Source organism: Labeo rohita, chromosome 25, assembly GCF_022985175.1.
Source record: "Labeo rohita strain BAU-BD-2019 chromosome 25, IGBB_LRoh.1.0, whole genome shotgun sequence".
In the NCBI taxonomy this organism is placed as follows: Eukaryota; Metazoa; Chordata; class Actinopteri; order Cypriniformes; family Cyprinidae; genus Labeo; species Labeo rohita.
Window position 1 is genome coordinate 28,411,424 of NC_066893.1, and position 24,353 is coordinate 28,435,776.

Below are 24,353 nucleotides of genomic sequence, written 5' to 3' on the forward strand. Positions count from 1 at the left end.
CAAAATTGCAAGAAAATACACCAGAAATCAACCAACATATTGACTGATATTACTATTTACAGTTCAGTTTCATCATGTAAAATAATCTGAATGTATAAATGAACCATGGACTAAAAATGTCATAAAAAGTATGTTTGCACAAATATTTTATTTAGCATTCAGTTTTATCATCTAAAATGATCTGAATGTATAAATTAATCATGCACTAAAAATGTTACATAAAAATTATGATTGCACAAATAATTTAAAGAGTGTTTTTGACAAAATTGCAAGAAATTTCAGCAACATTTTAATTGACCGCTATTTATTGTTCAGTTTTATCATCTAAAATGATCTATATGTATAAATTAATCATGCACTAAAATGTTACATACAAATTATGATTGCACAAATATTTTACTATTTAGCATTTAGTTTTATCATCTAAAATTATCTAAATGTATAAATGAATCATGCACTAAAAATGTTACATAAAAATTATGATTGCACAAATAATTTAAAGAGTGTTTTTGACAAAATTGCAAGAAATTTCAGCAACATTTTAATTGACCGCTATTTATTGTTCAGTTTTATCATCTAAAATGATCTATATGTATAAATTAATCATGCACTAAAATGTTACATACAAATTATGATTGCACAAATATTTTACTATTTAGCATTTAGTTTTATCATCTAAAATTATCTAAATGTATAAATGAATCATGCACTAAAATGTCACATAAAAATAATGATTGCACAAATATTTTAGACAGTGCTTTTGACAAAACTGCATGAAGATGCATCAGAAATTACCCAACATATTGACTGATTTTACTATTTACTGTTCAGTTTCATCATGTGACATGATCTGAATGCATAAACATTTTAATCACGCGAACATAGAACATTTTTAGTACATGATTGGTTTATAAAAAGTGTTTGCTCAAATATATTATTATTATTTACCAACATATAAATTGACATTGCTATTTATTATTCAGTTTTATCATCTAAAATGATCTGAATGTATAAATGAATCATGCACTAAAATGTCCGATAAAAATAATGATTGCACAAATATTTTAGACAGCGTTTTTGACAAAATTGCATGAAAATGCATCAGAAATTACCCAACATATTGACTGATTTTATGATTTATAGTTCAGTTTTATCCTGTGAAATGCTCTAAATGTCTAAATACACCTAAAATTGTTGTGTGAAATGAAGTCTGACTTTGTAGCCATCAGGAGCTTAAGTGTGTGTAGCTCTTTGATAGTTTATTTAATGTTCCCCCTCGCTCCCCCCGTGTCTGGGGCCCATTATCTCCTACTTGTCACCCTGTCTGCGTCTCTCTGATGTGTCGTTGATAACATCTGCCCGCCTCTATATAAAGCCAGAGCCGGCTCAGCTCCTGCATCACTCACCTCCACACCTCTGTCAGGATCATGCATTCGTTCTGCCTTCTGCTCCTCGTCGCTCTCGCAGCCCACGCCGGGGCCTTCGACCTGGGCCAGACCACACGCTGCGTCCCCGTCCCGCACCAGATGAGCGTCTGCCAGGACGTGCCGTACTCGGAAATGCGTTTGCCCAACCTGCTGGGCCACAGCAGTCTGGAGGAAGCGGTTCCTCGTTCGGACGACTGGAGGACGCTGCTTCACACCGGCTGCCACCCGCAAGCCCGGGCCTTCGTCTGCTCGCTCGTCGCTCCCGTTTGCCTGGACAGGTACGTGCAGAGAGGATTCAGATGAGGGATTTGAGGAGATCTGATTGTGTTTTTCGCCTAAACTCACTTGTGGTTGCGTCCACAGGTTTATCCAGCCGTGTCGGAGCGTGTGTATGGCCGTGAAGGAGAGCTGCGCTCCAGTGTTGGCCTGTCACGGACACGCTTGGCCCGAGGCCCTGAACTGCGACCGGTTTCCAGCGCAGGACGACACGTGTCTGACGCCGCTGCCCAAACACATCAGCGCCTTCTCTAAAGGTGAGACACTCAAACATTCATATGAAAAAAAACATTAAAATAAAATTTAATAGAAAATGAATTTATTAAAAAATTTTCAAATAATTTTAAATTATAGATAAATGATAGGATATTGATAACAAATGTTGTTTACATTTTCTGGAATTATTTAAATATTTAAAAAATATTAATTTACTAAAATGTCACCAAAAATAAAAAACTAAATTGCAGGACAGTGCTGTGAATTTTGATTGATATTAGACACAGATTTTCTCCACATAAAAATTATATGGATAAAAGAAACCATTAAACCATTACAATTATTTAAAATATATATAAAATAAAATGTAAATTTTAAATGATTTTCTCCACATGATATCGATAACAGAAACCATTACAATTATTTAAAAAATATATATCAAATAAAATTATTTTTAAATGATGTTTTTACACATGAAAATAGATACAGATAAAAGAAAGCTATAAAATTATTTTAAAAAAATCTAAATTAAAATTTAATTTTTAAAAGATTTTCTCCACATGAACATGATATCGATAACAGAAACCACTAAAAATATTTAAAATATATATAAAATAAAATGTGATTTTTAAATTATTTTCTCCACATGAAAATGATGAATATTGAAAAAAGAAACCTTTAAAATTATATATATATATATATATAATAACATCTGAACTAAAATGTAATTTTAAAATGATTTTCTCCACATGAACATAATAGATATCCATAACAGAAACCATTCAAATTATTTAATATATATATAAAACAAAATATAATTTTTTAATAATTTTCTTTACATGAAAATAGTAAATACTGATAAAAGAAACCTATAAAATTATTTTAAAAATATCTAAATTAAAATGTGATTTTTAAATGATTTTCTCCACATGAAAATGATAAATACTGATAAAAAATCGTTAAATACTTTTTAAAATATCTAAAACAAAATGTAATTCTTAAAAGATTTTCTCCACATGAACAATTATAGATACTGCTAACAGAAACCAATAAAAATTATTTAAAAAAAAAAAAAAAATTATATTACATTTATATTATATATATTTATATATATATTACGTTACATATTACATTGTATTTACAAAAATACAATTTAAATTTTTATTTAAAAACATATCGTAGTCTGAAATTTAGAGAGTAGTTTTGACTAAATTACAGGAAATTGCAGCAATTTTTAATCAATATATTGACAAATATGATCATTAAATAAATAAATGAATGCACTGTAAGTCTCTTTAAATAAAAGCAAATGCCAAAGGCATAAATGTAAACATAAATGCACAGATCCAACCATTTATATTCTCATTTTGGCAGAATTCCCTCAGCCTGTGTGTCAAAGCTGCCCATCAGTGGAAGAAGCCCCATCTCTCAAAACCGTGCTGGACGCCCTGTGTCTCAACGACTACGGTAAGCGATTAGGCCTATTATTGTGTCTACACAAATGTCTTGTGATGTGATTTAGTGACTTCTGGGACACATAAACTCACCGTCTTTTCTCCCCACAGCCGTGAAAGCCAAGATCTCCCGGCGACGCCTGCCGTCCTCCGAGCCGGAGCTGACGGTCGAAGGCCCGGTGGAGTTCATCCAGCGCGGGCCGCTGCTCCCGTACGACACCGCCAGTCTCATCCAGCGCTGGCTGCTCATCAATCTCAGGTGCGCGCACACTTTGGTTCGTCCCGGGCGTGCGCAGCTCTACCTGATAACGGGAACCATGCGTGCAAACGGGTCCATCCAGCTGTCCAGTCTGTTCCCGTGGCTCAAGAAGGACCTGCACATCGCCTCGGCCACGCGCAAATGGAAACACCACAAATGCTGAACGACTCTGAAAACATAAATAACCATCAATGAGAGCGATGTGATTCCTCCTCTGACACACACACATAAACACACACAGCTCTTGAGATGCACTCCGACTGTTGTATATAAGATTAAATAATTGTAAAAAATATTATTTTCTATTCAGATGTACTTTGTAAAGAAAGATATCCAGATGTAAGTGTATTTATGTCTGTTTTTTGTTGTTTTTGTGCTGTAAATAATAAATGTTTCTACTATATTATTGTGTTTTTGACTCATATTTGGCCTAAAATGAGCCGGTACATAAAAAAAATAAAAAAAAAACAAATAATGTATAAAATGTATATATCAAATAAAATAAATTTTTAAATGATTTTCTCCACATGAAAATGATAAACACAGATAAAAGAAACATTTAAAATTATTTGAAAAAATCTCAAACAAATGTAATTGTTTTTATATATATATATATATATATAAAATTAATTAATTTTAATATGATAATTAAAATTATAATGATTTTAAAAATATCTAAACTATAAATGTACTTTTTTAAAATGATTTTCTCCACATTAACATGATAGATATTGATAACAGAAAACAAAAAAGAAAAGAAAAAAAGTATATATATATATATATATAATTTTTTTCTTCTAGTTTCTTCTAGTTTATTATTATTATTATTGGTTTCTGTTGGCAGTATCTATAATTGTTCATGTGAAGAAAATCTTAAAAAAAAATTATATATATATATATATACACACACACATACACACATATACATTTTTTTTTAAAAATTACATTTTTTTTTATGATTTTCTCCACATGAATAATTATAGATACTGCCAACAGAAGCCAATAAAATAAATAAATAAATAAACAAATGAATTATATTACATATAACAGCTCGGTGCTGTCTGTTCAGCCTTACTATTATTATTTTTTTATTGGTTGTCTGTTAGCAGTATCTATAATTGTTCATGTGGAGAAAATCATAAAAATTTATATATATATATATATATATATATATATATATATGTACATATTATAAATACTGCTAATAGAAACCATTAAAAACTATAAAAATAAAATGAAATAAACAACTAAATTATATTACATTAAGTGTATTTATGTCTTTATGTCTTTTTTTTGTTTTTATGCTGTAAATAACAAATGTTTCTACTATATTATTGTGTTTTTGACTCATATTTGGCCTAAAATTAGCTACATTAAAAAGAATATTTAAAAAAATAAAAAATAAAATAATTTTTTAAATGATTTTCTCCACATGAAAATGATAAATATGGATAAAAACCCCATTAACGTTATTTTATTAAAAGAAACAAATAAACAAATAAATTATATTACATTTATTAACTCAATGCTGTCTGTTTATATGTGTGTGTATATATATATATATATATATATATATATATATATGCATATTTAAATTTATTTTAAAAATAAAACTTAATTGTTTAAAAAACTAAAATGTCATTTTAAATGATTTATTCCACATGAACAATGATAGAAGTATAGATACTGCTAACAGAAACCATTAAAAACTATAAAAAATAAAAATGAAATAAACAAATAAATTATATTACATTAAGTGTATTTATGTCTTTATGTCTTTTTTTTTTTGTTTTTATGCTGTAAATAATAAATGTTTCTACTATATTATTGTGTTTTTGACTCATATTTGGCCTAAAATTAGCCGGTACATTATAAAAAAATAATAAAAGATAAAAAAATAATAAATAAATAAGAAAAAAAAAAAAAAAAAATAAAATAAAATAAAAAAATTTAAATTATTTTCTCCACATGAAAATGATAAATATGGATAAAAGAAACCTTTAAAGTTATTTTATTGAAAGAAACAAATAAACAAATCAATTATATTACATTTAATAACTCAATGCTGTCTGTTTAGCCTTAACTACATTTAGATTAATAGCTACTTAGCAAAATAAATAAATAAATAAATAAATGTTATAATAAAATAATAATGGCACCATTTTACACTACTTTTTACAATATTTTTGAAGGCTGCATATATTTGGTCACAACTATATTAAAGAAAGGAGAGGTTCTGACTAAATTGCAGGAAATTTTAAACATCTTGACTGATATTATTATGAAATTGATAGATACTAATTACAGAAACTATTTACATATATATATATATATATATTTTACCGCCACCTGCTGGCAGATTTATTTATTTCTAAAGCTACACTTTATAATGTCTACTTGCTACCTTCTCTTTTAAAACAAAAAATAATATTTTGTGGGTTCACAGTCACATTTATTTTGCGATTAATTAGATTAATTAATCAACATATCATGTAATTAATTAGATTAAAATTTTTATCGACTTACAGCCTTAATACCAAATAAAATAATTTAAAAATAATTTTCTCCACATGAAAAAAATAAATAAGAATAAAAGAAACCTTTAATATTATTTTAAAAATATCTAAAGCAAAATGTAATTTTTTAATACTTTTCTCCACATTAATATAATAGATATCGATAACAGAAAATATTTAAATTATTTAAAAAGTATATCAAATAAAATAATTTTTAAATTATTTTCTCCAACTGAAAAAATTATATAAGCAGAAAAGAAACCTTTAATATTATTGTAAAAATATCTAAAACAAAATGTAATTTTTTAATGATTTTCTCCTCATTAACATAATAGATATTGATAACAGCAACCACTCAAATTATTGAAAAATATATCAAATAAAATAATTTTTAAATTATTTTCTCCACATGAAAAAAATAAATAAGAATAAAAGAAACCCTTAATATTATTTTAAAAATATCTAAAATATCAAAATTATTTTCTCCACATGAAAAAAATTAATAAGAATAAAAGAAACTATCTAAAATAAAAACAGATACATATCTAAAATCAGTAAAAATATAAACATTAATAACATTAACAAAAATATAAAATAAAATGTAATTTTTAAAAGACTTTCTCCACGAGAAAAAGATGGATCCCAATAATAGAAACCATTCAAAAATATTAAAAAAATATAAAATAAAATGTAATTTAAATTATATTACGATTTGAAACTACAGAAGCTGATTTTACCATCAAATTGTTGACAGGTTATATGGCAGAACTGGAGCTTGAGTGTAGTTGGACCTCTTTTCAATTTCATTTGTTTTTGTTTTTGTTTTATTTGTTAAACAAAATAGTATCCAAAATGGTTCGTGAGCGTGAATCGAACAGGCCCGATTGAGTTTCTCCTCATTACAGCCGCACAGATGCATTAGGGGCCGCGCTTCGGCCCCGGGTCTGCGCGCATTGTGCTCTTTGATTCAGAGCCTGGCCCTCCATTCAGCGTGTGAAGAGCCAAGAGGACAGGAACCATTGAGAGACGGCCGTTTTCAAGAGGTCGTGGAGTGAAAGACGAGAGAGACCTTTCACAGCTGGTCTCACAACGACAGCACTGCGCCCGACTCTTTATACACTCTCAATGAGGGCTCTAATTTTTTTCACTTGTCCTTTAAAAGGCATAAAAGCTTCAAATGGGTTCACATGAACTAACGTTTTAGTGACTCCACTTCATAAAGGACTAATTCTGCCTGTTTGGGAAAACCACGCCGACTAGAAGAGTGCAGACGGGGTGAGAGATTACTAACATAACTAAAATAAATGTTTATGCATATATAAACTAATCATTTAAAAGCACAAAACTATATATATATATATATATATATACATAATTTATTTTAATAATCTAGTAAAACATATAAAATACTAATAAAAACTGTAAAAAAAATTACAATTATGTTTAATTATGCTTAATTTATTTTAAATATGCATATTCCCCCAAAAATATATAAATTATATATAAACCATTTATTTTAGTAATTTAGTAAAACATATAAAATACTAATAAATAACAATAAAAAATTACAATTATGTTTAATTATGCTTAATTTATTTTATATATGCATATTTCCCCACAAAATATATAAATTATATATAAACCATTTATTTTAATAATCTAGTGAAACATATAAAATACTAATAAAAACAGTAAATAAAATTATAACTGTTTAATTATGCTTAATTTATTTTATATATGCATATTGACTTCCACACAAAAGATATAAATAAATTATATATAAACTGTTTATTTTGCTTATTTTAGTAATCTAGTTAAATATCTAAAATACTAATAAAAAATAATAAAAAATATTTACAATTAACAATTGTTTAGTTACGCTTTATTTATTTTATATAAGCATATTTACTTCCCCACAATAGATATAAATCAATTATATATAAACCTTTCGTTTTATTTATTTTTAGTAATCTAGTAAAATATCTAAAATACTAGTAATAAACAATAGTAAAAAAAAGAAAATTCACTTAACGATTATGTTTAATTATGCTTTATTTATTTTATATGTGCATATTTACCTCCCGAAAAAGATATAAATACATTATATAAATTAATTATTTTAGTAATTTAGTAAAATATCTAAAATAGTAAATATATATATATATATATATATATATATATATATATATATATAATTTTGCTTTATTTATTTGGGATGTTTATGCACATTTTAACATATAAATATAACATACGTAAACAAGTTTCTCACCTCCTCACAAAAGATATATAAAAAAAAGAAATAAAATTATTGCATATATTAAACACACATGTAAACATTTATTTTACTTTTTTTTGTGTATTTTACTTGTTTTTATATCATCTCACTGTCCAAAATATATAAATATAATTTTTCTAAATATATTTTATTTAAATATTAAAACAATTATAAATAATATGTAATTCTCAAGAGAAAGATTCACGATTTTCCTGTGTATTTTTAATCAATTTATCCTGTGTATCTTAAAATGTAACAATTATATCATTTGCAATTTTCATTTACTTCTGAAAAAAATGTAAGATGCTTCATCAATAAACATCTCTGAGTTTTCAAGGCTCTTGTTTTGTAATTGTATGTGTTAATTTCTTTAATAAACATAGTTAAACCTCAACTGCATCACCTTGGTCTTAATATTAGGATGATTTCACCAGTGTAGTCTAGATCTGGACTGAGTTTAAAGTTTGTCTGTCACACACCGCTAACTGTTTGTTGTTCGTCTGATTAGTCACAAGTTCATTTGTTGATCTATAACCCGAGCGGCTTCCTCTCGGCCGACGGTTAACACACATTACATATTCATCGGCCGACGGCCTGCCCGCTACCAGCGAGGCCAATAAAACTGCAAATTTGATTACATGTGCCCTTTGGCTCTGTGTCGAGGGGACAAAGAGAGCGGCTGTCTGCGGCGATTAGCATGCCCAGCATGAGGTGATGTTTCCCCCAAAAGACTGGCCCGGATCCCCCCTGCGCTGGGACATGCCTGTTTACGGCCAGCAGATCTGGACGCAGCACACGTCTGCTCTGACGGAGACTGAACACACATTTACAGACAGTTTTCCTGCACATTTAGGAAGGGATATGTAAGAATTTCTAAAAAAATGCAACGTTTTTAGTAAGGCAATGAAACTTTGCAAATGCATTAAAAACCTTCCAACACACATCATTTATTTTTTTCGGATTTTCTGCATTTATTTTTTATGACATATAACCATTTTAATATTCGGGTCATTTTTGACCCGGGTATGTATGGAGTCCCATTAGTTGGCAAAAATACTTTTTGTTATTATCTATGACAGTCTAACACCTCTTGTGAAATATTTTTATCCTTTTCTCCATATCTCACACACTTTTGGGACTGAATTGTGTTGAAAAACATGAATATGTATCGATGAATCAATGCAGTGTGAAAAATCATCACTTTGTTCATCTGAAACGGAAAGTTTATGCATTTAAAACAGTTGAAAACTTTTCAGACTAATATTTATGTTGTTGTGTTAGAAATAAATGTGCCGCTTTTATACATTTTGGGCTGTTTTTGAGCTGTCATGAGTTATAAATTCAAAGGAATTTAATTCAATTCAATTCACTCCAATAGGGTTAATACTTGCTTTTTATATTTCATACGATGTAAAATTATTACAAAATATTTAAATAAAAATAAACATTTTTATGTGCTATTTTAATTTGGAATAGATATCTGAATAATTGTTTACCTAAAATAAAATAAAATAAAATAAAAATATATTTGTAATTTTTAATTCTAATTAGATTTTCAATATTATAACACCATCATCTGTACTGCAAAATTATTAAAAATTATTTAAATAAAAATAAAAATGAATTTTAAAAAAGCAGTACAGCATTCATTGACATTTTAAATATATTTTTTTTAAATATATAACTATGTTTTGACATTATAGTAACACTAATGAGATTTATTTTTAAGAAAATAACAATAGTGATGCTAAAATTAAACTTGCAACAGAAAAAAAGGTGCTATTTTAATTTGGAATAGATATCTGAATCATTGTTTACCATAATATATATATATATATATATATATATATATATAATATTAGACTTTCATTATTATAATATCATCATTTGTACTGTAAAATTATTAAAATTATTTAAATATAAATAAATTGATTTTTAAAAAGCAGTACAGCAAATACAGCAAACAACATTTCATTTACATTTTAAATATAATTTAAAATATATATAATTATGTTTTGAAATTATAGTAATATTAATGATTTATTTTTAAGAAAATAATCATAGTGATGCTAAAATTAAACTTTAGCTTTTTTAGCTTGTTTTTTTTTAATTCTCAATATTTTTTTAATTCTCAACTCGTTAGACCATCATTTATACTGTAAAATTATTTAAAATACAATTACTTTTAAAAGTAATTTAACATAAACGAACGGCATGACAAACAGCATTACATTTACATTTTAAATATCCTTATTTTTTTTAAATATTATTTTTTTCACATTCTGGAAAGGCTTAAGACATTGTCTTTTTTTTTTAATTAGGGTAAAACGCTTAATTTTAAAGAAAATAATCCTAATTATGCTAAAATTAGATTTGATCTTTTCATCTTTTACCCTAAAATAATAATAATAAAAATAATAATACAATGATGTACTGAAAAAATATACGTATACATTTTGCATCATAGTTTTTTTGCTGTGGTTCATGTGTAATTTGAAATTTTAAAGAATTTATCAATTTTTAAATTAATAGAAAAGGTGTAAATGCCGTAATAACACGGTAACATTCAAAATGTTGAAGTTGCTGTTCAGATACAAATATGGTTTTAGTGGAAAAATATTAAGTTATGACTGTTTTATCAAAACAATTATAAAAAATGTACAGATTTTGAAAGCATTATAGAGTTAAATTTATAAATACTGTATTAAAGCATGGAAAACATTCTGTAAAGAAAAACCGGTGCATTCCATAGGAGACACAAATAGCATCTCTTTATGACTTCATCTCTCGGGAGAGAGGGATATCAGAGCAGCAAATAAATGCTTTTGTTTGTGATTTTGATGAAAGAGAGACAGGAACACTCACAACGCACAACCTCATTACAACATCTCTCTGACACGACGCTGAAAACAAGCCGTCACATTTGACAAGCATGATGGGAAACGCTCCTCAGATAATTGCTAACAAGTTTGCAGTCGTACGTGGTAAATGTAAAATAAAGTTCATGAATTTTTGACAGCAAATGAAGAACAAAAGCGGTTTTGTATTTCATAATATTCATGCTTTGCAACAGAAAAAAACAAAAAAAAAACAAATTTTAAGTGCTATTTTAATTTGGAATAAAATAAAATAAAATAAAATAATTTTTTGACATTATGGTAATGAGATTTATTTTTAAGAAAAAAAAAATCATAGTAATGCTAAAATTAAACAGAAAAAACACATTTTAAGTGGTATTTTAATCTGGAATAGACATCTGAATCATTGTTTACCCTAAAATAAAATAAAATAAAATAAAATAAAATAAAATAAAATAAAATAAAATAAAATAAAATAAAATAAAATAAAATAAAATAAAATTCTTAATACTAATTTGATTTTCATTCTTTTAATACCATCATTTGTACTGTAAAATAATTAAAAATTATTTAAATAAAAATAATATTATTTTAAAAAAGCAGTATAGCAAATACAACAAACAGAATTACATTTACATTTTAAATATAATTTTAAAAATATATAATTTTTTTTTTGACATTATGGTATTACTAATGAGATTTATTTTTAAGAAAATAACCATAGTGATGCTAAATTAAACTTAAAAATTAAGTGCTATTTTAATTTGCAATAGATATCTGAATCATTGTTTACCCTAAAATAAAGTAAAATAAAATAAAATATATTTGTAATTCTTAAAACTAGAATTTCATTATTATAATACCATCATTTGTACTGTCAAATTATTAAAAATAAAATGATTTTTAAATAGCAGTACAACAAATATGACAAACAGCATTACATTTACATTTTAAATATAATTTAAATATTTAATTATGTTAATACTAATGAGATTAATCATAGTGATGCTAAAATGAAACTTTTTCATGTTTTACCCTATTTTGCATTAAAATAAAAATTTAAAAAAGTTTTTTAAAATTCTCAATACTCATTAGACCATCATTTATACCGTAAAATTATTAAAAATACAATTATTTCTAAATGTAATTTACCATAAATTAACAACATGACAAACAGCATTACATTTACATTTTAAAATCTATATATCCCTATTTTTTCACATTATTTTTTATTAGGATAAAATGCTTAATTTTAAAGAAAATAATCCTAATTATGCTAAAATTAGATTCTCTAAAGTAAAAAAAATATAATAATAATATTTTGCATCAAGAAAATGAAGCTTGACATTTGTGCATATTTTTTTTTAATTTCCAAAACTTAGATTTACAATACCGTAATACTATTTTTTGCTGCATAAAATCACTTAAAATGCAAATATTTTTTACAAATGTAATTTAGCACGAAGGCAGTACAGCGATTTTTAAATACAGTTTAAATAGTATGTCATTATTTTTACATTTTTTATTAAAGTAGAGCAATGAGCTTAATGATACTAAAATTAGGCTTCATGCTGATTATTGTTTTTTATTTATTTCTTCTGATTTTTTAGGCCAGAAACGTGTAAGACGTGTTCTTTAAAGGTTTCTGTGAGTTTCACACATGCATAAATTATTGTAAACTAGCACTTGTTGATTGCAAACAAGCTCTCATTGTCCACAGCTGTGAGGACGGACAACAATAAAGTAAAGAAATATAGTCCACATTGATAGACTGAGGCACAGATACTTTTCCAGGCCGTCTCTCAATGGCCTCCTCAATGGACGGCGCTGAAAAAAGATATTACTATTTACTGCCGCCGGGCTCTGTTTGGTGTGCAAGTTAAACTTTGGCCGGGAGTCCATTGTCTCCAATGTCTATCATTTAATGGGAACTTTGACATAATGAATGAAGGGGTTCCACCTTCCGTCCCACAGAAAGAGCCAGTCTTATCAGAGCGCCGCGCCTCGGCCAATCGCAGCGCGCGGTCCGAGCGGCGCATTGTTTTCTTTGTGCTTTTTAATGAAGTTAACTCTCACACGCGAGAGGGAGAAACTCTTCTGAGCGCTCTAGAACGGAGGACGATGTCTTAAAACGGACGAGGTACCTGAACGACATGGCTGGGCTTCCTCATCCGGGGTTTGGGAATTCTGGGAAGTGTTTTCTCATAGACAACCTGCTGCGTTCACCTGCGCCAGGTGTCCCGCCCAAGAGATGCTTCCCGGCTTTGGTTTACGGGCCGCTGGGGCTCATGGTGAAGGGCAGGTGCGTTTCTCAGGACGGGACGCCAACGAAGGACGGGGAACGAGTTCAGCCGCCGTCAGGTAAGTCCACCTGAGAAACTGACAAAACGAGGGAAAACGGGATTAGAGATGCATTTCACCTGCTTAATATTTTGGTGTATTTTATTAGAGTTTTTAGGACTTTTTTCTGTTTTTATTTTAATTTTAGTTCATGTTTTAGTATTTTTTTTATGTTTTTTGTTTATTAATTTCTTATTTCAGTGAGAAATGTTGCTTTAGCAACTAGATAAAATAAATTAAGCGTAATTTTTATTTTGGTATTTTATTTCAAGCAACCTAAATGTTTTTATTGTTTTAGTTATAATTAATTATGAGGATAACAGCGAATATCTCATTACAATCCTGATCAGACACTCAACGCTCGACTTGAACTTTCCAGCAGTTTTATAAACTTATAACATGTTCAATTCAATGATTTTTTATTAAACTAAAAGCTTTGTTCAGTTCAGATTTTCAATATCCTGGTGAAAATAAATCTACATTTACAAACAGTATTAAAAGTTAATACGAAGTTACATTTTTCACTGATTTACACAAGATTTTAGAGTAATACATTTATTACATTTCTTAAATATTTATTTATTTATTTATTTATTATTTTCCCCTCAAATACAGGATCTGAGTCATTTATATTATGTTATGTTATATTACATATATATATATATATATATATATATATATATATATTTAATTTGAGGGTTTATTTAATTGAAACAATCTGTTTTTTTTTTTTTTTTTTTTTTTTTTTTACATTTAAATGCACCATTATGTATTATATTGTTAAATAAAAAAATAAAAAATAAAATAAAATAAATAAAAAGATTAGGATTAGGAATTTTAGGGTTTATATATACTAATATATAATTTATATAAAGTTACATGTTTAAATATTACATGTAGTCTCTCAATTTAGATGAATATACTAAAATATCTTAGAGTTTTTTCATTTTTTACCCTATTTTGCAAACAAAAAAAAAAAAAAAAAGTTTTTGTGTGTTTTTTTGGGGTGTAATTCTCAATATTAAACCATCATTTATACTGCAAAATTATTTAAAATACAATGATTTTTGTATGTAATTTCCCATAAATCAAAGGCATGACAAACAGCATTACATTTACATTTTAATATACTTTTTTTCACATTATAGTATTTTTTTTTCACATTATAGTAATGCTGTAATATTATTTTTTGCTGTGTAAAATGATTTAAAATAAAATGATTTAAAAAAAAATGTAATATAGCATGTAGAAAGTACAGCAATTAATTTTTAAATACAGTTTAAATAATATATCATTATTTTTCACCTTTTACAAAAATTAAATTAGGGCTTAATTTTTAAGGGAAAAGACTTAATGCTACATATTGTTTCTTATTTATTTCTTCAGATTATAGGGTAACATTTACAAACAGTATTGAAAGTTAAAAAGAAGTGTACAAGATTTTAGATTAATACATTAAAAAGAAAAATATTTATTTATTTATTTATTTATTTTCCCCTCAAATATAGGACGTGGGTAATTATATTATGTTATATTATTATTATTATTTTTAAGTTTGAGGGTTTAATTTTTTTTTTTTTTTTAAATGCACCATTATGTTTTATCTTATTAAATACTTGTTTAAAAAATGATTAGGAATAAGGATTTTAGGGTTTATATATACTAACGTATAATTTATTAATATAAATAAATATTACATGTAGTCTCTCAATTTAGATGAATATACTAAAATATCTTACAATATAGTTTAATAATATTTTAAAGTATATTAAAGCTTTAATGAAAATTTTAGCATGGCAGATTTATAAAAATATTGTTCAATGCAGCTTAAATTGATGCAATGTTTTTAACTACTCGTTCAGATTATTCTGATTAATTTTATTCTCTACAACACATTTACCCTCATATTTTTATGGTTTGTGAGCTCAGCATTGTTAAAATTAATAGCTTTTAACATATATAGATATAGTTAGACATGCATAAATATGAATTATTTACATGCTGACTTGTTGTTTAGCTACTTTTCAGAATGCAATTACATGAACACATGTTGCACAGTACCAATCAAACATTTGGATACATATTTTCATTATTAAATATTTTCATTTGATGTGCTCATGGTATCATTTGAATGTTAAATAAATTTCAGCTTTGTCAGGAAATGTATAGATCTACAAAACTCAGTCAAATGTGCCCAAATGTTAAACTGGTCATGCATATCTTTTTAACACGATGTTTGAGCTGATAAAACGTTTGCACTCATCCGTTTGTCTGTCGCTCCAGTTATTATGGCGGGTGTTTCTCTGCCCTGCTGCTCTGGATCTGGACCTGTGATGTCGTCTGCTCCTCTGTTCCCTAGTAAGACACACACACACACACACACACTTCTACAAATCGCTCATTTTGTGCATAATGGCCATAGCTAATTACCTCTAACTTTCACTGGTATTCATGAACACACACACACAACTACTCCTCCGGTTCCCTGCAGAGGTTAGATGAATTTGGTGCTAAAAGATGCTCATTCAGTGTCACCCTGATGGACAACATCCAGACAAAAGCTCTACTTTTTTTTAATTTAGTAATAGATCACTCTTTAGTAAGTACACAGCACATAGTAACACCGTAGCAACCAAGAACAACCAAGTACATAAGCAACACACTAGCAAAAACTCAGAACACCCAAGCAACAACATAGCAACACTATAATAATAATAATAATAATAATGTAATTTGAATGCAATTTAATAAAACTATTACTTATTATTATTATTAATGGTATTACCAGCATAACATTTTTAAAGAAATGCTTTTTTGAAATCTGTACAATGCCACATGAGCAATATCACTTATTTACTTACATTTAATAAATCATAATCATTATATATTTGTTTACACAATACATGTATGTGTACTGTGTATATTTATTATGTATGTATAAATACACACACATGCATGGATATATTTAAGAAAAATATGTTGTTTATATATTAAATATATTTATATATAATACTAATTATATAAATAAAAATATATACAGATAAATACTTTTAAAAATATATTGTGTTTGTGTATTTATATATACATAATAAATATACACATTATACAGTATACATATATGTAAACAAAATTTTATACAAACTTTTAATCATAAAAATGTACTTTTGTTCTAATCTTTCTTTCATATAAAATATTTGTACATAAAATGAATACAGAAATATTTAATTTTTGTAATTAAAATATTTATCCTAAAAAAACACAACAAATTTCTTGCATACACTAAAAACATTTCTTCATGTCATAATCTCATATATATATATATATATATATATATATAACAATAGAAACTACTTACACATAAGAACTTTTTATTTTATTTATACATAAAAATATGTTTTTATTTTATATATATAACAACCTTTATATATAAAATATTTATACATGAAAGAAATATTTACATATATTTTTATATCTAAAAAATCTTAATTTTCATTGTATGTATGTATATATATATAACCTACTTACACATAAAAGAACCTTTTGTATTTATATATAAAAATTAAAAATATTTATTTATTTTGCAAACAACCTTTATATGTAAAATATTTATACATAGGAAAAATACATAGATTTTTATATATAAAAAAATCTTAATTTCCATTGTAATCTTACTTTTGTTTTATACAATTTTTATACTTAAAATGTATAAATATTTATATATATTACCACAACACTTGGCAAATAAACATGATAAAATGTGTATAAAGAAAATGTTATACATATTTTATATGTATATGTAAAATGTTTGTTTATACATAAAAATATTTTTTTCTCTTTCATTTTGTCATAACTTACATAAAATATATATATATATATATATATATATATATATGAAGTATTTATACATAAAGGAAAATGTATATTTTATTTAGATATACATTCTCTGTTATATAACAACGTGAAATATGTATACATGAAAATATTCATATTTTATTTCTAAATTTTTTGTTCATTGTATGTCATATCTCTTTCTTAATTGATTAAAAATGGCTTTATTTCCAGAAAAAAAAATATATATCCATGTTTAAATAAACGACCTCAACGTACATTATTACGAGCGTGAATACAACGTACGAACGTAGCGAATTCAACGATGTCTTTATCGCCCTACCGAATCTCTTCCACTTGGGCTTCAGCTCTCGCCAAGTGCCAAAACCCCTGCAAATCCGGATCTGTCAGATTCGAGGTTTTTAAAGGCCTCCCTGAAAACAGTTTAGTGGTTTGACACTTTCCCACAGCGCTCTTCGCGCGCGCGCGGACCCCGCTGCCCCGTGACCAATCGACGCATTCAGCGCGACCGCACACAGGCGACCCCGCCGCCATTTTCCACTGCGCCTGACCCGGGATCGGCTGCAGCGCGGATTTAAATCGGGAACGCGCCGCGCGCGGGTCTGGGATCAGCCCGGACCGCACAATGACCCGCATTCCTGCACAGCGGAGGGCGGAATCGCTTCTCCGGCCTTTTTGTTCTCGCTAATGAAAAGCGGAGCTCTAAAAGCCGGCCTCCCCTCCCCGTCCGTCCATTCTGTCCGCTTCAGGCCCCCGTAGACATGACGCCCTCAATAGAAATGACTTTTATAGACTTTTTTCCAGCTCATCTCCCTGTTGAGAGAATGAGACGCGTCCATCTTTTGAAAGGAAACACTGAGAGCAGAAGATAATGCGGCGGAATGTCAAACGCATCATTTGTTGCGGGAGAAGCAGGGCCGCGGGTGTGTGGGCGGGGCGGAGGGTCAGCTGACCCTTTAATAGGGCGTTTAAGTGGAAACTATTTAGACTCAATGGAGAGCAGAGAGCATGACTAACCTGCTTACTCACGCCGCTGACGGTGGCCGATTTGTCGAACACACTAAAAAGGCATCGCTGATTTTCACCTGAGACTTTTATTAATTCATGTATTTTGTTTTAAATGTTCAGTGAGTTTTCTAATGCAAACATGCAAACTGTTGCTTGTTACACTACCAGTCAAGAGCTCTCTTCTGCTCACCAAGCCTGCATTTATTTGATCCAAAATACAACAAAAGCTGTAATATTGCAAAATATTTTTACTATTTAAAATAACTGCTTTCTATTTAAATCTATGTTAAAATATAATTTATTTCTGTGATCAAAGCTGGATTTTCAGCATCATTACTCCAGTCTTCAGTGTCACATGATCCTTCAGAAATCATGAAAATATTATTATTATCATCAATATTTAAAACAGTCGAGTACATTTTTTCAGGATTCTTTGATGAATAGAAAGATCCAGAGATCAGCATTTATTAAAATTACAAAAGCTTTTGTAACATTATACACTATATTGTTCAAAAGCTTGGAGTCAGTATAATTTTTTGGAAAACAAATGATAGAAATTAATACTTTTACTTAGCAAGATGCTTTAAATGATGATAAAGACATTTATAATGTTACAAAAGATTTTTATTTTAGATAAATGCGGTTCTTCTGAACTTTCTATTCATTAACGAAACCTGAAAAAATTCTACTCCGCTGTAATGATGCAAAAATTCAGCTTTGAAATCACAGCAATAAATTACATTTTAAAATATATTCAAATTGAAAACTGTTATTTTAAATAGTAAAATAAATATATATATTTTGCTGTATTTTGGATCAAATAAATGCAAGCTTGGTGAGCTTTTTATCCTGAAAAGTATAGCAAAATTGCAGTGTAACACACTTAAATAATCACGTAAATTAAACAAATGGACATATTTTATACCCTCAGCAAATATTCCCTATTAAAAATAAGTAAATAAATAAATACAAAAACCTCATCAACCAAAAACATTATTACACTGTAGTCATGTTTCACTGTTTTTGGATATATTTTGTACCCTTAGGATAAATCTTATATTGCCAAAAAATAAAATAAAATAAGATAAAATAAAATTTCCTATCAAAAAAAATTTTTTTTTACCTTTTTTTTGAATATATATTTATACCCTTAGGATAAATCCTATACATTTAATATAAATTAAATTAAATTAAATTAAATACAATTTCTTATTAAAAATATACAAATAATTTTTTTTCTCCTTTTTTTGACTATATATTTATACCCTTAGGATAAATCCTATACATTTCATATAAATAAAATAATAAAATGAAATTAAATTAAATACAATTTCCTATTAAAAATATACAACTAATTAATTTTCTCCCCTTTTTGAATATATATTTATACCCTTAGGATAAATCCTATACATTTAATATAACTAAAATAAAATTCAATTTCCTATTAAAAATATACAAATAAATATTTTTTTTGAATATATATTTATACCCTTAGGATAAATCCTATATATTTCATATAAATAAAATAAAACAAAATAAAAATACCCTTAGAAGAGCTAAGTCCTATAAATTCTTTATAAAACATATAAAAATAAATACATAAAATCAAACACCCCAACAAACTAACAACCAAATTAACCGTATTATTACAGAGATCATGTTTAATTTTTTTTAAGAAATATTTTCATTCCCTTAAGATAAATAACTCTGTCTAAATAAATAAATAAATAAATACAAACACCCCAGCAAACTAACAAAAAACAAAAATGTTTCCCTTTCTTGAACATATACAAATCCTATACATTTCCTAGAAATAAAATAGAATTAATTACCATTAAATAGGCTAAATTCTCTGCATTCCATATTGAAAAATAAAACAAATAAATGCCTCTTTATCCTCACATCGTGATGTTTGTGTCCTGTAGAGGGCGTCGGGTCTGTGCTGTGGAGTCCAGCTCTGAACTCCAGGTCGCGGCCGGGAATCCTACGACGGGCCGTGTTTTCCGAGGAACAGAGACGAGAACTGGAGAGAACCTTCAGAAAACAGAAATACATCAGCAAGACCGACCGCAACAGACTGGCCACCGACCTCTGTCTGAAAGAGACACAGGTCAGACCACAGAAACACATGCACAACCTTTTGAACAACCTGTTGAAAACAGTTTTCACACTTTGTAAGTCGATCCAGTTTGCTGAATCCAGTTCATGTGTCCCGCAGGTGAAGATCTGGTTTCAGAACCGCAGGATGAAGTGGAGGAACTCCAGAGAGAAGGAGAGCACGTACACACGACCGCCGATGGAGCGACTGATGCTCTGGAGCCCGTCTGAACCGGCGGACCAAACACACTCGTCAGCGCAGACCAAACACACTCACACACACTCACCGGTGCACAGCGCAAACACTGAGATGAGATGACACAGAGGAGGAGAGAACAGACTCTTGATGATAAACAGATGGAAAATATTTCTGCTGAAAACCTGGAAACACGTGGGAGTTTTACAGTTGTGATTTAAAAGCCTGGAAATGTCTTAAAATATGATGGAAAAGTCAACTTTACAGTAAGGTTCCATTTGTTAACATTAGATAACATGAACTAACAATCACAATCAGTACGTAGTTAATGTTCATTTCAACATTACAAATCACTAGGTCATAATTATGAAATAAAAAGTCTAAATTATGAGATACAAAGTTAGAATTATTACAAAGTTAAAAATAGGAGACACTAAGTGATAATTATTAGATGAAAAGCTGAAATTATGACAAAAACTTAGAAAATATAATTATCATAATTATGAAATAAGTCTAACTTATGAGACACCAAGTCATAATTATGAAATAAAAAGCAAAAAAGTAGATACTACGTCATAATTATGAGATAAAATGCTGAAATTTGAATAAAACAAACAATTATGGCAAAAGTACAAAAATATGAGTCATAATTATGAAATAAGTCTAACTTATGAGATACTAAGTCATAATTATAAGATAAAAAGTTGAAATTATAACAAATAAGTCATAAATTAAAATACAAATATAAGATACTAATGCATAATTATGAAATAAAAAGTCTAAATTATGAGATACTGAGTCATAATTATGAGATAAAAACAAAATTCTGACATAAAATATCAAAAAAGGATAAAATTGTCATAATTGTGAATTAAAATGTCAAAATTGTGAGATCATAAGTGATAATTATGAGATACGAAGTCATAATTATGAAATAAAGTCTAAATTATAAGATACTAAGTCATAATCATGAGATGAAAACAAAATTATAACAAAGTCAAAAGTATATACTAAGTCATAATTGTGAATTAAAATGTCAAAATTGTGAGATAAGTAATAATTATGAGATACTAAGTCATAATTATGAAATAAAAACAAAATTATGACTTAAAAAAGTAAAAAAAAGGATATACTAAGTCATAATTGTGTATTAAAAAGGCAAAATTGTGAGATAAGTGATAACTATGAGATACTAAATCATAATTATGAAATTAAAAGTCTAAATTATGAGATACCAAGTCATAATTCTGAAATAAATCAAAATTATGACTTAAAAAAGGTAAAAAAAGAAAGAAAAGGGATATACTAAGTCATAATTGTGAATTAAAATGTCAAAATTGTGAGATAATAAGTGAGAATTATGAGCCAAGTCTAAATTACGAGATACTACATCATAATTATGAAATTAAAGGTCTAAATTATGAAATACTGAATCATAATTATGACAAAAGTAAAGAATTTGATCATAATTACAAAATAAAAGTCATAATTATGAGATAAAAAATAAGACATGAAGTCAAAAAGTATATACTAAGTCATAATTATAATTTAAAAAGCCAAAATTGTGAGATAAGTCATAATTGAGACAAAAGTGTGATAAGTCTAATGTGAGATAAGTCTAAATTATGAGATGCTAAATTATAATTCTGAAATTAAAACTCTAAATTATATATATTCTATAAATTATATATAAGATAATTATGATTCAATATGACAAAATTGAGATAAGTCATAATTTTTAAATAAAACAGTCTAACTTTTAAATACAAATCATAATTATGAGAAAAACAAAATCAGCATGAAAAAGTTTATACTAAGTCATAATTCTGAATTAGAAACTCAAAAAAGCCTAAATTATGAGATACTAAATCACAATTACTAACAATGAACTAAAATTAGCAAAGATTAAAAATACTGTAGCAAATGTATTCCTCATTGCTAGTTAATGTTAGCTAATGCATTCATTAATTTTAACAAATGGGACCTTATTATAAAGCGTTACTAAAATGTTTATAGTGAATATTCATGTCATATTCATTGTCATTCTTACTTATATTCAATATTTTATTGGCTAGAAGTCGTGCTTTGTAAGTGCGAGCACAATAAATAATTGTAAAAGCTTAAAATATTTCACCTGAACAAGTCATGAAATTTCACTGGTGCAAAAGCTGTAAAATATGCCTCAATTTGATGAATGTGCATAATACTACAGCTCTTTATTGTTGCAAATGCATGTGTAATTAGATGATCTGAATTCTCGTTACCACTGCAATTATGGTCATTAAGCTCTTTATAAGATGCATAACTCATCATCATAACAAGCTCAATTACGTCTGCTTTTATTTTTAATCTTGCATAAAGTGTACATTATAAATTTTGAATTACGTTTAGATGAGAAACATTACTTATTAAATAAAATGAGATGAAACTATTTATTTTGCTTTGGTTTGATTTTGACGTTTATCCCTTCATGCAAAACTCTAACTGAAGCAACAGTTTGACACACTTTCACAGAACAACACTTGACAACTCATTTCAGACACATAAATAGATGAAGCACTTAAGGTGCCGGTGAACACAAACTCCACATAACACAAACAAGGTGAACTGATCAGTGTTAGTACAGATACAGAACACACCACACAACTGAATCATTCTCAGTGAATCAACTCAACAGTTCACTTGTCTGGTGTTCATCTGTTTCTTCCTTTTGCTCTTTTTTTCCATTGACTAAACAGTCTTCAGAATGGAAATATTGATATTTTATTTGCAAACATCATACCTTTTTAGCTTATTTAAGTTAATCTCATCAAACTAGCGAGCTAAACCAGTAGTATTACTGACTGTGACATGGCTAAAAGCATGCAAAGCTAAAGAACAGACAAACCGATTTAATTGAGTGAGTCATTTACGCTGGAACCGCTCCGATTGATTCAAACTCAAACTCGTGACTTCGATCATTCAGTTCAAGCGAGTCACCAGCAAAAAAAAACAGTTCAGTAGAGACATTAATTTTCGAAACGGAGCTTTTCTGAACAATTGTGTTGAAATGATTCACTGTTTCGAAGTGCTTCAATCGGATTGTGTATCGTGAATCACTCGATTCAGATGAGGACTTCAGAGCGTGTGTCGCGAATCACTCGACTTTGGAGAGCGAATCGGGACTTCAAAGAGCGTATCCCGAATCATTTATTCCGAACGGGACTCGGAGCATGTTATCACGACTCATTTGACTCAGATCGCTACTTCGGCGCGTGTTTCGCGATTCATTTCATTTAGATCGGAACAGTGGGTTCGTGAATCTTTTAATTTAGATCGGAACTACGAAGCGTAACGCGAATCATTTTTCAGATCGGAACTTCGGAGCGGGTTCGTGAATCTTTTGATTTAGATCGCCTCTTCGGATAGTGCATCGACTCCTTTAATTTAGATCGCAACTTCGGAGCGGGTTCGTGAATCTTTTGATTCATATTGGAACTTCTGAGAGGGTTTGTGAATTGATTCAGATCGGAATTTCGGAGCGGGTTCGTGAATCTTCTGATCGTGAACCCTCTCCGAAGTTGTGAATCTCTTGATTCAGAT

At 28.1% G+C, this 24,353-nt stretch overlaps 2 protein-coding genes across 2 annotated transcripts; both read left to right on the forward strand.

Annotated features, from left to right (window-relative positions):
• The first annotated feature begins 1,427 nt into the window (after positions 1–1,427).
• Positions 1,428–3,795, forward strand: szl (sizzled). Its single transcript, XM_051099297.1, has 4 exons — positions 1,428–1,705; positions 1,791–1,960; positions 3,294–3,386; positions 3,485–3,795. Exons 1-4 carry the CDS (start codon positions 1,428–1,430, stop codon positions 3,793–3,795), a joined length of 852 nt encoding a protein of 283 aa, XP_050955254.1.
• Positions 3,796–13,429: 9,634 nt separating this feature from the next.
• Positions 13,430–23,161, forward strand: dbx2 (developing brain homeobox 2). Its single transcript, XM_051099296.1, has 4 exons — positions 13,430–13,642; positions 15,905–15,979; positions 20,404–20,588; positions 20,697–23,161. The coding sequence occupies exons 1-4, from the start codon at positions 13,435–13,437 to the stop codon at positions 20,892–20,894; spliced, it is 666 nt and encodes a 221-aa protein (XP_050955253.1). The 5' UTR covers positions 13,430–13,434; the 3' UTR covers positions 20,895–23,161.
• Positions 23,162–24,353: the final 1,192 nt, after the last annotated feature.

Bases quoted from the DNA above. Each gene is read 5' to 3' on its own strand.
- dbx2 (XM_051099296.1), top strand. From the start codon at position 13,435: ATGGCTGGGCTTCCTCATCCGGGGTTTGGGAATTCTGGGAAGTGTTTT. The intron at 13,643-15,904 runs GTAAGTCCACCT...CTGTCGCTCCAG, and splicing joins ACGAGTTCAGCCGCCGTCAG to TTATTATGGCGGGTGTTTCT. The intron at 15,980-20,403 runs GTAAGACACACA...TGTGTCCTGTAG, and splicing joins GTCTGCTCCTCTGTTCCCTA to AGGGCGTCGGGTCTGTGCTG.
- szl (XM_051099297.1), top strand. From the start codon at position 1,428: ATGCATTCGTTCTGCCTTCTGCTCCTCGTCGCTCTCGCAGCCCACGCC. The intron at 1,961-3,293 runs GTGAGACACTCA...TCATTTTGGCAG, and splicing joins CATCAGCGCCTTCTCTAAAG to AATTCCCTCAGCCTGTGTGT. The intron at 3,387-3,484 runs GTAAGCGATTAG...TTCTCCCCACAG, and splicing joins CCTGTGTCTCAACGACTACG to CCGTGAAAGCCAAGATCTCC.